Source organism: Bicyclus anynana, chromosome 4 (assembly GCF_947172395.1).
Source record: "Bicyclus anynana chromosome 4, ilBicAnyn1.1, whole genome shotgun sequence".
Lineage (NCBI taxonomy): Eukaryota > Metazoa > Arthropoda > Insecta > Lepidoptera > Nymphalidae > Bicyclus > Bicyclus anynana.
In genome coordinates this window covers 4608832-4622979 of record NC_069086.1, presented here as the reverse complement: position 1 = coordinate 4622979, position 14148 = coordinate 4608832, and the positions used below count along the sequence as shown (strand labels likewise).

At 42.6% G+C, this 14148-nt stretch overlaps 1 protein-coding gene across 8 annotated transcripts in view; it reads right to left on the bottom strand.

Annotated features, from left to right (window-relative positions):
* Positions 1 to 14148, bottom strand: part of LOC112042919 (uncharacterized protein CG7065) — a 31449-nt gene that overhangs the window by 3133 nt on the left and 14168 nt on the right. For 7 of the 8 annotated variants that reach the window (XM_052891481.1, XM_052891487.1, XM_052891480.1 and 4 more), the window contains 15 exons: positions 13912 to 13933; positions 13731 to 13797; positions 13004 to 13098; positions 12144 to 12258; positions 11413 to 11590; positions 10316 to 10481; positions 9295 to 9495; positions 7725 to 7820; positions 6503 to 6643; positions 5442 to 5718; positions 3891 to 4088; positions 3227 to 3322; positions 1655 to 1834; positions 1053 to 1210; positions 92 to 404 (listed from right to left, as the gene is read on the bottom strand). In XM_052891481.1, coding sequence (XP_052747441.1) covers positions 92 to 404; positions 1053 to 1210; positions 1655 to 1834; positions 3227 to 3322; positions 3891 to 4088; positions 5442 to 5718; positions 6503 to 6643; positions 7725 to 7820; positions 9295 to 9495; positions 10316 to 10481; positions 11413 to 11590; positions 12144 to 12258; positions 13004 to 13098; positions 13731 to 13797; positions 13912 to 13933 — 2303 coding nt within the window. The remainder of the gene's footprint in view (positions 1 to 91; positions 405 to 1052; positions 1211 to 1654; positions 1835 to 3226; positions 3323 to 3890; positions 4089 to 5441; positions 5719 to 6502; positions 6644 to 7724; positions 7821 to 9294; positions 9496 to 10315; positions 10482 to 11412; positions 11591 to 12143; positions 12259 to 13003; positions 13099 to 13730; positions 13798 to 13911; positions 13934 to 14148) is intronic. The other variant, XM_052891483.1, reaches the window with a different exon arrangement.

Sequence of the window (14148 nt, the reverse complement as noted above, 5' to 3'; positions counted from 1 at the left end):
GTCGTTGACTGTTGGTTACATTTATTACACTCAATGTGTCCTGAAAGGGTCGAAAACGACTAACTAAGGTAAACCGTAAACTCGTACTCACATCTTCCACCGTATAGTCATCATCATCATCACTTTCTATAGTAACTGGCTCTAGACTATCCGTACTCTCTTTGCTGTCTTTATTGTCTTTCACGGGCTCCGCAACCGGTTCAGGCGGCGCGCTGCTCGCCGCCGCGCTCACGTACTGCCGCAGTCTCTCCACGCGCTCGGGCTCGCGCGCTTCCAGCTTCTTCAAATACGCTATGAGACTGTGCTGTTCCTCCGCTGACAGTTCGTTGAAGTTTTTGAGCAAAGTTTCAAGGTCAGAGTCTGACAAACCGTCCATCGCGTCCGGTGCGTCTTCTTTCTCTACCCTATGAAAATTAAAAAAGTAAATTAAAAAAGTAATTAATATATGACCAGATGACATACATGCAACAACTTGATATGTGGTTTTTCTTTTCAAGATATTTAATAAAGCCAGAGGGTGCGGCAAATGAACGCATTGCAAAATAATGTTCCCTTTTGTTTGTGAGTGGGTGTTGGCAGGCTTAGGATGCCGGGATTATAACACCACCAACTTTCCTATTCCAGGCTGAGAATTTAAATTGAAAATTAAAGAAGAGAAACTCAGTATCTCATACCCAACCTAGGAACTCTAGTTCCTAAAACACATACACCTTGTCAGCCGATAGACGTCCACTGCTGGACATAAGCCTCTTGCATGGACCTGGACACAACGGTCTTGAGCTGCCAGTTCTGCAACCCGCTTGATATCCTCGGTCCACTAGCGGGGGGTCGACCAACACGGCGCTTTACGGTGCGGGGTCGCACTTCCATCACCTTCTGACCCCAACGTCCATCGACTTCATGTTCGCGACTCACTGAGCTATGTCAGTGACTTTGGTTTGTCTGTGGATCTCCTTACTCCTGATTCGATCACGCAGAGAAACTCTAAACATGGCTCGCTCCATCGCCCACACATAGGCTAACCTAAAGGATGTAATTAGCGTTATACTAACTTCTTATCATCGTAAGCGGACTGCAACATCTGCAAGGCGGAGGCCGTGCCGGACACCGCGCCGGGCGCGGTCGCTCGCGTCGACTTGTTGTTTTCAGCTCGGGCCTCTGTTTTCGTCTTCGAATCTGCTTCACGTTTCTTTGCTTCCGCCATACCAACCTGATGATTAATCATAATTATATCATCCATAATTTTTAGTAACCTAATATTAAAACTGCTAAAGTTCGTCTGTCTCTCTGTCTGTTTCCTTTTCACTGCTAACCCGCTGAACCAATTGGGATGAAATTTGGTATAGAGGTAAATTGGAACTTGGAGCAAAACATACACTATTCTTTGTCCCAAAATGCAAATTTCTACTATCACAATTCATGAGCTAACACGCGTCCATTGAAGAGAAATATAGATAAAATGTCGTCCAATGGCGTCGGAGTTGTTTTTTTAAAAGAGCAGCAACTGCTGAGTTTCGTGTCGGTTTCTTCTCAGAAGAACCTGCCTCTACATATGGTCAACTGAAAAGTGCTTGTAAACTGAGCCTACTTGAAATAAATGAATTTTGAATTTTAAAAAGGACATTAAATTTTATGGTTCTTCAAAACAACTCACGACAGCGTCCACCAACTGCGCCAGCTCCTCCGACGAGACGTCGGTCTTGCCCTGCGCGATGAGCGCGGCGGCCATCTGCTGCGCGATCTGCTCGCGGTTCACCTCACCCACGCCCGCCACCGGCAGCGCCGCGCGACCGCCGCCCGCCGCGCCCGCGCTCGCCGCACTCGCCGCCGCCGCCTGTGCCATAACAACCATTAAAACCCTATTTTCTTAAACCCCATCACCCTACTTCCTCACGATGTTTTCCTTCACCGTTACGACAGAGACGAATATCTCGGCCTTCCATGGATTCATCGTGCGGGTGCCGGGTCCATCGCGTGGTAGAGAGAAGAACTCCGAGCTGAGTCCTGAACTTGCGACTACAGGATGTAGGGTTAAGGAATTCCTTGACGATCGATCAACACTCCCCGTTCTCTGCTCGTGCTGTTCTCCCTGCCTAGCCACATTTGGTAAGATCCTATTAGAGCAGCTTTGGATACTCGTTCTAATATAGAACTAGCTGCACTTCTAGAGAGGCAAAGGTCTGATATTTAATTTCTTTCCCCAGACCGGATTCAAACCTACGACCTCCGAATACAAGGCAGAGGTCATATCCACTGGGCTATCACAGGATACAAGTAGACATGGCAAACCGTCAATCGGAACGTTTATTTTCATCGGTTTGATTGAAACGTTAGATTACGTTAAGAGATTATGATGTGTGTGTGTCAGAACAACCATTAACACCCTATTCTGATCAAGATCCAAGTGTCAAGGTTAAGCCGGACTCGTCAATGAGAAGTCGTGGTTCGATTTCCGCCCGCTTTAGTATTGTTGTACCCACTCCTAACACTGTCTTTTCCGAATAGTTAGAGGGGATTATTGGACATATTCTTACGGAGGACTGTATTACTATAGACGTAATGTGCACAATCACTCGGCCAATCAATTTGTTTACAAACTATCTGTCGGCGCGAGTAAGTTATTTGATCGGTCGTCATGAATCGAGATAGTACGAAGCTAGGTGAGAAGTAGTGGCAGACCGAGTGATGGTGATATAATAAGAGACCGCTCGGGCGTCTAGCTAATTCTTGTCGTGGCGTTCGATCCGACTACACCTTTGTTAGATAATAATCCTGGGTTGTTATGGGATAGGCGGGGAGAATGACTTGACTGGAAAAGGGGAGTGTTAGATATCTGTCAAAGGCGCCTTTAACCCTACACACATCGTTCACAAGTGCGTGACTCCACTCAAGGTCATTCTCTGCCACTCAGGGTTTATTGGTAACATTGTTAGACCTGACAGACTTTCATTCTATAATTGTGTTTTGCAGACAATCGCTTCTGATGTGAAACCCCTTATACTCCGACATATCTTTTGTTATTGTTTGTGTCAAATTTAAAATATGCGTCTCTTTATGACTTTGTAGGCATTCCCAGATTGATCTAGAATCACTGTCATACAAATACGCGCCGGATATGACGCTCGCGGCAGTTTAATTTCGGAACAATGAAGAATAATTTAAGATAATCTTAGTATTTTGATGACTGTTTGATAAAAACTGTAAAGCTACAAGATGAACGACTTACTCGCATCCTGGCCGCACGGCGCGGGCGTATACGTGGGCGGCAACGTACGCGCTTCTTGCGCACGGCCAGCGCTTGCGCCGCCAGCGCCTCGGCCTCCTTCGCACAAGTATCAACAGTTCGAGCTATTTCGATACCATTCGTGCACTCTCTTTAACATCGTTATCATTGGTAAATCAGCCTATAAACGTTCACTGCAGGACATAGGCCTCGCAAGGACTTCCACTTCCACAGACTTCTTGCAACTCACTTGATGTCGTCAGCTATATCAGCTAGCATTTTGGGATCCCAACGTCCATCAGCTCTTCAAACTACTGATCATCGCCACTTCAGATATACCAGCGGCGAAGAGATTATACAGGCCGATTCCCGACGGGTTACTTTTCAAAAATCCACACATACATATTCATTATTTGAATAAAACATACGTACTCGTATATTTGGATGTATGAGAAACCGGAGTTAATATCAAGGGATATGAATTTCCTTTCTTTGAGCTTACCTTCGTCAAAATTCAATTCTTCGCCACTGATGTACACGGTATATACATCAGTGGCGAATTCTGATTCAATCACGTTAAGGTACTCCGAGCATGCGTCTCTCCATCGCTCGCTGTGTGACTGAACTTTCTCATGAGGTGTATAATCTGCATCATTGTATAATTTACCTGTTTCTTGTTTCTAATCCTCTTGTCGGCTTCATGCAGTGTGGCCGCGGCACGCACAACAGCCGCGCGCACGGCCGCCGCGGCGCTGCCCGACACGAGGCCGGCTTGGACGGCGCCCTTCAGTTTTTCCTTCGCCGTCTCTATGAGAACCACCGAGCCCTCCTGCTCTAGCATCTCCTCTGAAGAGTTCGCTTTGCCCTGTAACAAAGATATTATATTGACAGATCAGTTATAATTTGTACATTTTGTTTTGGTGCACATGACTTACGACTAGATCTTGAAATTATTCTGAATTTTAAGGTTTTTTTTTTTTTATTCTTTACAAGTTAGCCCTTGACTACAATCTCACCTGATGGTAAGTGATGATGCAATCTAAGATGGAAGCGGGCTAACTTGTTAGAAGGAGGATGAAAATCCAAACCCCTTTCGGTTTCTACACGGCATCGTACCGGAACGCTAAATCGCTTGGCGGTACGTCTTTGCCGGTAGGGTGGTAACTAGCCACGGCCGAAGCCTCCCACCAACCAGACCTGGACAAATTAAGAAAATCTCAATCTGCCCAACCAGGGATCGAACCCAGGACCTCCGTCTTGTAAATCCACCGCGCATACCACTGCGCCATCGAGGCCGTCAAAATTGCCGTTTATCAATCTTGTGTTGTAATAGCCTAAACAGACATCTACGATCTCGATTCATGTTCCGGTAAAGTGTTTTATAAATAGCAAGGGTACGGTGACAGTTGCCACAATACGTATAACTATTATCGCGAAATGCGGCCAACTTTCAAGAGCGAAACGAACCGTCACCAGCACCATCCTATCTGAAAAACACTTTAAATTATGTGACGGACGAAACATGCTAGGAATAATTCACATGTAGCACTGTAACTCCTCAGTGACACTGCTATAGGAACAGTCCTTAGCAAGCTTATAACAAATACATAATCAGTAAAAAATGTAGAATTAATCCGCCTGTTGTTGTCATGGCTAGTAGTCTGATAGCATCCAGCTGAATTTGACAGCAAAATGCAGTACATTTAAATAAATCACTTTCATACACCATTAAAATTACAGAAGAGGTTCAAAAGTCCTAATCCACCACTCTAGTGGTACAACTGACGAACCCACGGTAATAAAGCGTAACGATAAACGAAAATCTAACTGTCATGCGAAATGAAACTCCTACCTTCTCCATTTTGAGAGCTTCAGCCAACAAAACCACGATCTTGGGCCCCAAGCTGTCCAAGTAGTCCTCGAGAGCGACCAGCAGTCTCAAGGTTGCGACCACGTTCTCCGCGGAGCCGAAGTCCTGCGGTGCTATGGAGGACTAAGAGTTTTCTATAAGCTTGCCTTTAATAAAAACTCATACCTTCTCCATTTTGAGAGCTTCAGCCAACAAATCCACAATCTTGGGCCCCAAGCTGCCCAAGTAGTCCTCGAGAGCGACCAGCAGTCTCAAGGTGGCGACCACGTTCTCCGCGGAGCCGAAGTCCTGCGGTGCTATGGAAAACTAAGAGTTTTCTATAAGCTTGCATTTAATAAAAACTCATACCTTCTCCATTTTGAGAGCTTCAGCCAACAAATCCACGATCTTGGGCCCCAAGCTGCCCAAGTAGTCCTCGAGAGCGACCAGCAGTCTCAAGGTGGCGACCACGTTCTCCGCGGAGCCGAAGTCCTGCGGTGCTATGGAGGGCTTCATGCTGTACTTGTCGTGGCGGCGCGAGGCCCGCGACGCCACGCTGCCGGTGCGCGAGCGGTGCGTCACGGGCGAACGCTCCAGAATCGAGCCCATCGAGTCTTCAGAGTTCCACGGCGATAGGCCGTCGTCGCTGCGGGAAAATCAAAGGAATCAATAAATTGATTTATTTCAAGTAGGAGTACTAGGCTTTGACGTGTTGGTAATGCTGTGGTTTTCAAAAGAGATCCTAGGTTCGATCCCCATCTGATCAATATAGGATTTAATCAATGAACTAATATGGAAAGATTAATTATTTGTTTGCATTGAATAGCCTTGATTATGTAGAGTTGAAGGTTCTAATTGTCATAGAGGTGGTCAAAAGTCAATTTGAAAAATTCCTTCAATATTAGAGTTCTAAATTATCCCAGATTAAGTTCATCTGGGATAATTTAGAACTCTAATATTGAAGGAATTTTTCAAATTGACTCTAGGCCAAATAGTGATTCCAGCCAACTATACTCTTTGATATCTACTCACAGCACAAGTAATCAATTCACACTTCTTTTAGATAAAAGATCTAGAAAACTCTCCATGTATTAAACTACTGGAAATACAAAAAAAAATCGTGGACCTAAGCTTACAAATTGTGAACCCCGACTTATCAAGCCAACATAGAACCCCATCAAAACCCCTAGGGGACCAATATAGAAACGAATGGTGTAGATTTACACACTACTTAAAAGTACTAAGACTTGATAGGTTTTTACAGATTTTGCGCATATCAAAAATATCAATGCATCGACCTAGTTTTTAAGTCTAAGGTTGGTTATAGCGTGAAGACTTAAGTTTATGAGGATGGCTTTTTATGTACCTAATTATATAACACTTTTTGTATTTTGTACAATAAAATAAAAATAATAAAAAAAAAAGCTTACGGTTTCAGCTCATCGTCCGACACCAGCACGGTATCGGACAACGGCGTCAAGTTCTTTGTGCCGGGGCTGTGGTTGCGCGGCGCCGACTCGCGACGGGACAGCGGGCTGCGAGCTTTGCGAGGCGGACTCGGATTCTGTGATCTGTAAATAACATTTCTGTTTGCGACCTCCGTGGCGCAGTGGTGTGCGCGGTGGATTTACAAGACGGAGATCCTGGCTTCGATCCCCGGCTGGACCGATAGTTTTTCTGAATTGGTCCAGGTCTGGCTGGTGGGAGGCTTCGGCCGTGGCTAGTTACCATCCTACCGGCAAAAACGTAACGCCAAGCGATCCGGTACGGTGTAGAAACCGAAAGGGGTGTGGATTTTCATCCTCCTTCTAACAAGCTAGCTCGCTTCCATCTTAGATTGCATCATCGCTTACCATCAGGTGAGACAGTAGTCTAGGGCTAATTTGTAGAAAATAATAAAAAAATAATCAAAATCTTCAATCATTCAATCATTCTTCAATTAAGCAACGTTCTTTCCATGATTGTATTTGGGCTAATTTGTAGAGAATAATAAAAAACAAACATCAAAATCTTCAATCATTCAATCATTCTTCATTTAAGTAACGTTCTTTCCATGATTGTATTTATTAATTGATTTAAAGATTCTCCAATCCGCATTGTAAAACGCAATATTGCACGTCATCGAATTCGAAGACACTTTGCCTCATCAATTGTCGCTATCGTGAATTGAATAATCAATGAAGTAAAATCTAGGGGCTTGAAATTAATTCATTCAACACATGTGAAATAACCACATGTATACCATCATTGACGGCATTCAATATAGTTTTGCCAGACTTTAGTTAGTTACTCATACTTATTATCAAGCAGAGCAGTGATAGTTCAGTGGATATGACCTTCACCTTCGATTCCGGAGGGAGTGACTTCGAATCCGGTCCGGAGCATGCAACTCCAACTGTTCAATTGTGTGCATTTTAAGAAATTAAATACCACGTGTTTCAAACGGTGAAGGAAAACATCCAAACGGTGAGGAAACTTGCATACCAGAGAATTTTCTTAATTCTCTGCGTGTGTGAAGTCTACCAATTTGCATTGGGCCACAGTGGTGGACTAAGGCCTAACCCCTCTCATTCTTAGAGGAGACTCGAGCTTAGCAGTGAGCCGAATATGGGTTGATAACGAACGACGATTATCAAACAACTGAAACGGTACCTTGGTAAGGGACTTCTCGAGCGAGTCCTGAGCAGTCGCAGCGGCGAGCGACGCTGCACCGGCGGAGACGGGTTGCGTTGGGGAGAGCGGTGATCCCTGTGACATAACAGTGAGATGTTACTTTGACAATATCCACTTGACTCCTAAATGGACGACCGGTCGCCCATTGTATCCGTTACGTGACATGTAAAACAATATAAAGTAAACAAAGGGCAATAGGCGAGCACAGTATCATGCTCCGCGCGATAATAATAATAATAATAATAATAAAGTCATTTTCTCTTCTTCACAATATTTTACAATTCATTTAACTTAAAGTAGGTATTCATTGTTATTATTAATCAGTCACAATTTTTAAAACAACACATTACATAATTATTCCGTTAGATAATCATAATCCATCCATTGTCATAATCATAAAGAATATTTAATTAATTAATTACAATTTTAAAACAATAAATCTAAAATTATACATGTTTCCTATTTTTATTCCATGCATATACCATGTCATTTAACATAATTATAATCTGATCTAATCATTTATTCTAATGCATACATTTTTTGTCTAAAATATACAATTTATTCAATACATTTAGTCATTTAACATACTTAATCATAATCACACATCCGCTCCGCTCCGCGCGATAGAGGAATATAAAGATATTTTAAATGGCTCCCAACGGTAGATTATAACCGCATTCCCTGACTGTCGGCTTCTTCAACGCAGACGGGCTTTTCGATAAAATACTTGCGGGCAGCGAATGGATATATAACAAATACTTAAGCAACAGTAAAAAAAAAAGCTGGTCAGTAACAATTTTTGATGATCTCATTGTATTCATACACATTGCGATGAGGGAAGTTGTTCAAAAATTGGTACTAAACAGCTGTTTTTTACTGTTGCTTAGTCAATAGTTTGTTTGGTTGAACGCGCTAATCTCAAGAATTACTGGTCCGATTTGAGAAATTCTTTCAGTGTTGGATAGCCAACTTATCGAGGGAGGTTATAGGCTATATATTATCCACGTAGTCCTACGGGATCGAGAACCACGCGGGTGAAACCGAGCACATTCCGACCGAGGCAGGCATTCAGAGCTGTGATGAATGTCTTTGTTTGACAGTCTCCGTGGCGCAGTGCTAAGCGCGGTGGATTTACAAGACGGAGGTCCTGGGTTCGATCCCCGGCTGGGCTGATTGAGGTTTTCTTAATTGGTTCAGATCTGGCTGGTGGGAGGCTTCAGCCGTGGCTAGTTACCACCCTACCGACAAAGACGTACCGTCAAGCGATTTAGCGCTCCGGTACGATGTCGTGTAGAAACCGAAAAGGGTGTAGATTTTCATCCTCCTCTTAACATAGCTCGCTTCCAACATAACCAGTGCACAGTAAAACCAACTGTGGTTTGTGTTGCACTATAGTTAGGCTTAATTTAAATGTGTTGTTTGTTGAATAATAAATAAATAAAATAAATAAATAAACTTAGATTGCATCGTCACTTACCATCAGGTGAGATTGCAGTCAAGGGTTAACTTGTAAAGAATTAAAAAAATAATAATAACATTAGACTTTAACCTGCGATCTCTGTATTCAGGCGTTCTCCGCCTCGGCTCCGGGGAGCCCCGCCTGTGCGGGGGGCGCCTCGGCTCAGGGCTCCGGCGGCGCGGGGGCGAGCGGCGGCGCTGCTCCGGCGAGCGGCGGCGGGACACGTCCGGGGACCGACGTCGGTCGACTGACCTGCGCCTTTCCGGTGATTTACGACGATCTTGGGACTTCCTGTGAACAGTATTATTTATTTTTCTCTCTCTCTCTCCGCGTCGTGTTCCTCATTAGTGAAGATCGTGACCACTATCACACATTCACGACCTTTTCCCGCACGATGTTTTTATTTATTATTTATGTATACTTTATTATAAGCCAGGTTGATATGACCTTCAATTCGTAAAGCGTAGGTTCAAATCTGGTCCGGGGGCATGCACCTCCAACTTTTTGTTGTGTACATTTTAAGAAATTAAATATCACGTGTATCTAACAGTGAAGGAAAAACATTGTAAGGAAATCTGTATACCTGAGAATTGTCTTAATTCTCTACGTGTGTAAAGTCTGCCAATCCGCACTGGGCCAGCGTGGTGGACTATTAGCCAAACCCCTCATTCCGAGAGGAGACTCGAGCTCAACAGTGACCCGAATATGGGTTGATATTGATGAATAATGATGATAATTTGCTGGTGGGAGGCTTCGGCCGTGGATAGTTACCACCCTACCGGCAAAGACGTACCGCTAAGCGATTTAGCGTCCAGGTACGATGTCGTGTAGAAACCGAAAGGGGTGTGGATTTTCATCCCCCTCCTAACAAGTTAGCCCGCTTCCATCTTAGACTGCATCATCACTTAAATGGCTAACTTGTAAAAAATATAAAAAAAATATATACTAAGGTTTACGTCATTATTTACACAACTAAACTTAAATCCTTATCAAAATAAATTACTTAATAATCAAGAGGACATTATAGTTATGATTTGCCTTTTACAGTATGTTAATAAGTCATTTAGTTCGGAGATAATACAAAATTTCTAAAAAAAAAAAAAAAATATACCTCTTGTCGGGCAGGCGCTCGGGCGCGTCGGGCGGCGTGACGCGCAGGCGGCGGTAGATCTCGCCCACGGTGGAGCGCATCTCGTCCTCGTGCAGCTCCTTCATGCGCGTCGTCCAGAATACGATCCACTCCGGCTTGAAGTCGTGCTTCGACGGGTCGCCGCCCTCTGTAACAACATTGGATGTTTATTTCGTCCACATGGAAATCAATGTAAACTTTAAAAAAGGTTTGAATTTTAAAATTTCTTAATTCAAACTATATTTCGTATTTTTTTATAATTTATGAACAAATTTTTAAAACTGTAACTCTAAGAATGAAGGACTAGGGTGGAATTTATCAAAATCCTTTCTTAGGGGATGCCTACGTCATAGAAACTTTATGCAGTCTCAGTTCTATTGGTTTAAAATTGACAAAGTTTCATACAAACTTTCATCCGCTATTTTATCCCCTTGGAGGTTGAATTGATCAAAATCCTTTCTTAGGGGATGCCTACGTCATAACATCTACTTCCATGCCAAATTTCAGCTCGATCCGTCCAGTGGTTTGTGCTGTGTGTTGATAGATCACAGTCAGTCAGTCACCTTTGAGTTTTATTTATTTAAATTAAAAAAATCACGTCTCAGAAAAACATTTTTTTTTTCTTTTTTTAATTCATTTCTATTGTGCAATCAGCTGCAATAAGCAAATTGCTTGTGGGTACTTCATGGCATGTGTAGCTGGCCTTCCATTGCAGGCCATGCTAATTTAATTTATTTGTTAATTTTTTTTTATTTCATATGTACATTCTTATTATTTTGATTTTTTTTGCTCAGAAAAATATGTTTTTTTAATCTAGTAGAACGATAATGAACTATTTAAGATTAATATAATTTATCTGGCCTATTATGCACGTATTTATACTAATATTATAAAGCTGAAGAGTTTGTTTGTTTGTTTGATTGAACGCGCTAATCTCAGGATCTACTGGTCCGATTTGAAATATTCTTTCAATGTTAGATAGCCCATTTATCGAGGAAGGCTATAGGCTATATTTTATCCCCGTATTCCTACGGGAACGGGAACCGCGCGGCGTCAGTTAGTAGTAACATGTAACGCACCAGCCTGTATCTCCTTGTAGCGGCGGTTCCAGAACTTCTTCCACTCCTCGGGGTACAGCGGATGCTTCTCGGGGTTCTTCTCGTGGTAGGCGAGCGCCTTGCGCGCCAGCGTCTCCGCCGTGGCGCGCTGGTCCGCCGCCAGCTTCAGCTTGTACGCGTAGTTCGGCGGACGCGCCTCCTGCACCACGAGAAACGTTAACACATTCGCTGCGGTACGAGGTCAATTGACGTCGTACATCTAGCGTCTTCAAGAGTTAGGAGGTCGATGGACCTCGTACCAGACCACATAAAGTTCTAGTATGAGGTCAAAAACCTCGTACCGCAGAGTACAGAAAATCAGTGCCGCAGCGAACGTGTTAAAACCCTCATAACGTATAAACCTAGTTGAGTTTGTTGTGGGCTCTTGTCGGAGCCGCTGGATGTTGGCGGCTCGAGACCGTACTGTGTGGAAGTCTATGCATGAGCCTTGTCTCCATTAGGACATCCATCGGCTGTTAATGATGATGATGATAAAATATCGGCGCGAGTTGTTTTCGTAAATAGTGGGAGTTAGAGAGTGGGAGCGATCGGGCGGGAGTGACTGGTGATAAAGGCGCTCGCCGTACGGTCGGCAATCGGCTTCAGTGCTCCGGTGCCGGTCGATCCGTCAACATCCCTTGTGGAGTAATGCTTCTCGGATTTTTATATATTATATACCTAGATATAGATGTAGATTGACTAGTAAGCTGTACCTTCTCGTCATCTCGCTTGAAAGGCGCGTTGCGGGCGCTGTACCGGGGGCGAGGCGGGCTCTGCGCGCGCCGCTTGTCCGCGTACGGCTCGTAGCGCTTCGGCTGCGGCTTGTTCCTGTATAACGGAGAAATAAATCATTATCATTATTGGCGTTGAAATTTATTTATAATAATAATATTTATGCCCCCCACCGAATTTTTCGACCACGGCCACTAATCTCATGTTGACACTAACCATAATATACGCAGAATATATTATAGTACTCAAGTGTGTGCATACTATGGCTGAAAATTTTACTTGAAAATTTCATTGAAGAAAAACTCCTTATCTCATACACCGACCCAGGATTCAAACCCAAAACCTCATGATCTGAAGCTACATAGGCTAACCACTACACCAGTGTTTCTCGAAGTGGGGTACGCGAACCCCTAGGGGTTCGCCATGTGACGGCAGGGGATTGAAGATGTACATAATGGTGGTTTGAAAACTGATACCGAGTCAGAATTAAAGTTAAAATTGTGTAAAATTATTCCTTATATTCCAAAATTATTATATAGAATCCGTTTGCGACAAAAAACAAGGACACCCATCACATTATTTTTACAAATACATTTGTTTTGGTACTTTATGTGTTACCTTTTATTCAAATAAAAACCTTATTTTCTTCACAATCAAATTTATTTTTTTCTTTGGGAGGGAAGGGGGCTGTGTTTCATTAGTTAGTAAGGGGTTCGCTGTCACTTGAAAATTTTAACAAGGGTTCGTGGAGCCGAAAGTTTGTGAAACCCTGCACTACGCCAATGAGACAGTTAGTCGTCGTCGGCTAGTAACTGAACAAAAACTATCCAAGTGAACCTACCTGTGAACCCTGGCGTCACGAAGCGGGTGCACGTCCGGTTCATCGCTCACGTCCGACAACGCTTCCAAATCAATAGGCTTGCCTCTCTTTGAAGCCTATGAACAAATAATTTCTTTATACAAATGCGAACAATAGGGTAGTTGACTTATATCAAAAACAATATTAATTTCGTATAGTACACGGAATAAGGGTCCGAAATATATCGATATTAATTAATAAAAGTTAAGGATATGTAATAAAACTCAATTTAAAAATCACGCATTGTTTCAAATTTTCCAAACGTCAAAAACGCTGTCGTCCATTTTGTGACCTCACAATGTTACTTGATGTACTAAATTTCATACTAATTGTTAACTAATATTGTTGTCAAATGCTGCGTTTGTATGGGATTTGTTATAGTGACGTCACGAAACAGTTGAAATATACTCGTAGACCATTATGGCCGACAGGCGTTTTGGCTCATATTGTCAAAAACATTTTTATAAACTATGTCAACTAGCCTATTGGGATGTATATACGAGTTTACAGCTACATTTTGCTGAGTCGTCTTCTCCGAGGTCAACCGAGTTTCTTTATATTACTGGAGTAGTAGCTGACCAGTTGGTCTTGTTTCAGTCGCTTTGCTTTTGAATATAATTGTGGGAGAATGAGCTTAATGTTAAAATATTGGCAGGGAAGTTTTAAGTCATGATCTACAGTATATTTTCGTCATTAAATATAAACTTACATTAAAATGGTAGCCGCCCGGCTTTGTTGGTGCCGCGACAACTGGTGGCGACGGATCACGTTTTTTACTAAAAAAAAATATATGGGTTAACCGCAAACCAAAAATGAAAGGATTCAAAGCGGACAAACTTGCAGGCATATCACTAATATATAGTATAAATAAAATTAAACTGTCAACATACCTAGTCGGCACTTTGGTTGAATCTGTTGGTGAAAAATAAAATAATAGTTAATATATATCAATAAAGTAAACAATGTATTCATAATAATAATATAATTAGTAAACAGTTTCTTAATTTCCAATTCTCAAGTAATACATTAAAAACACATACACTGATATAAAGAATTAAGATTTGAAAAACATTGATTTTTATGGTGTTACGTATAAATGTCTTGATATCATGTGTATTTCAAACTCA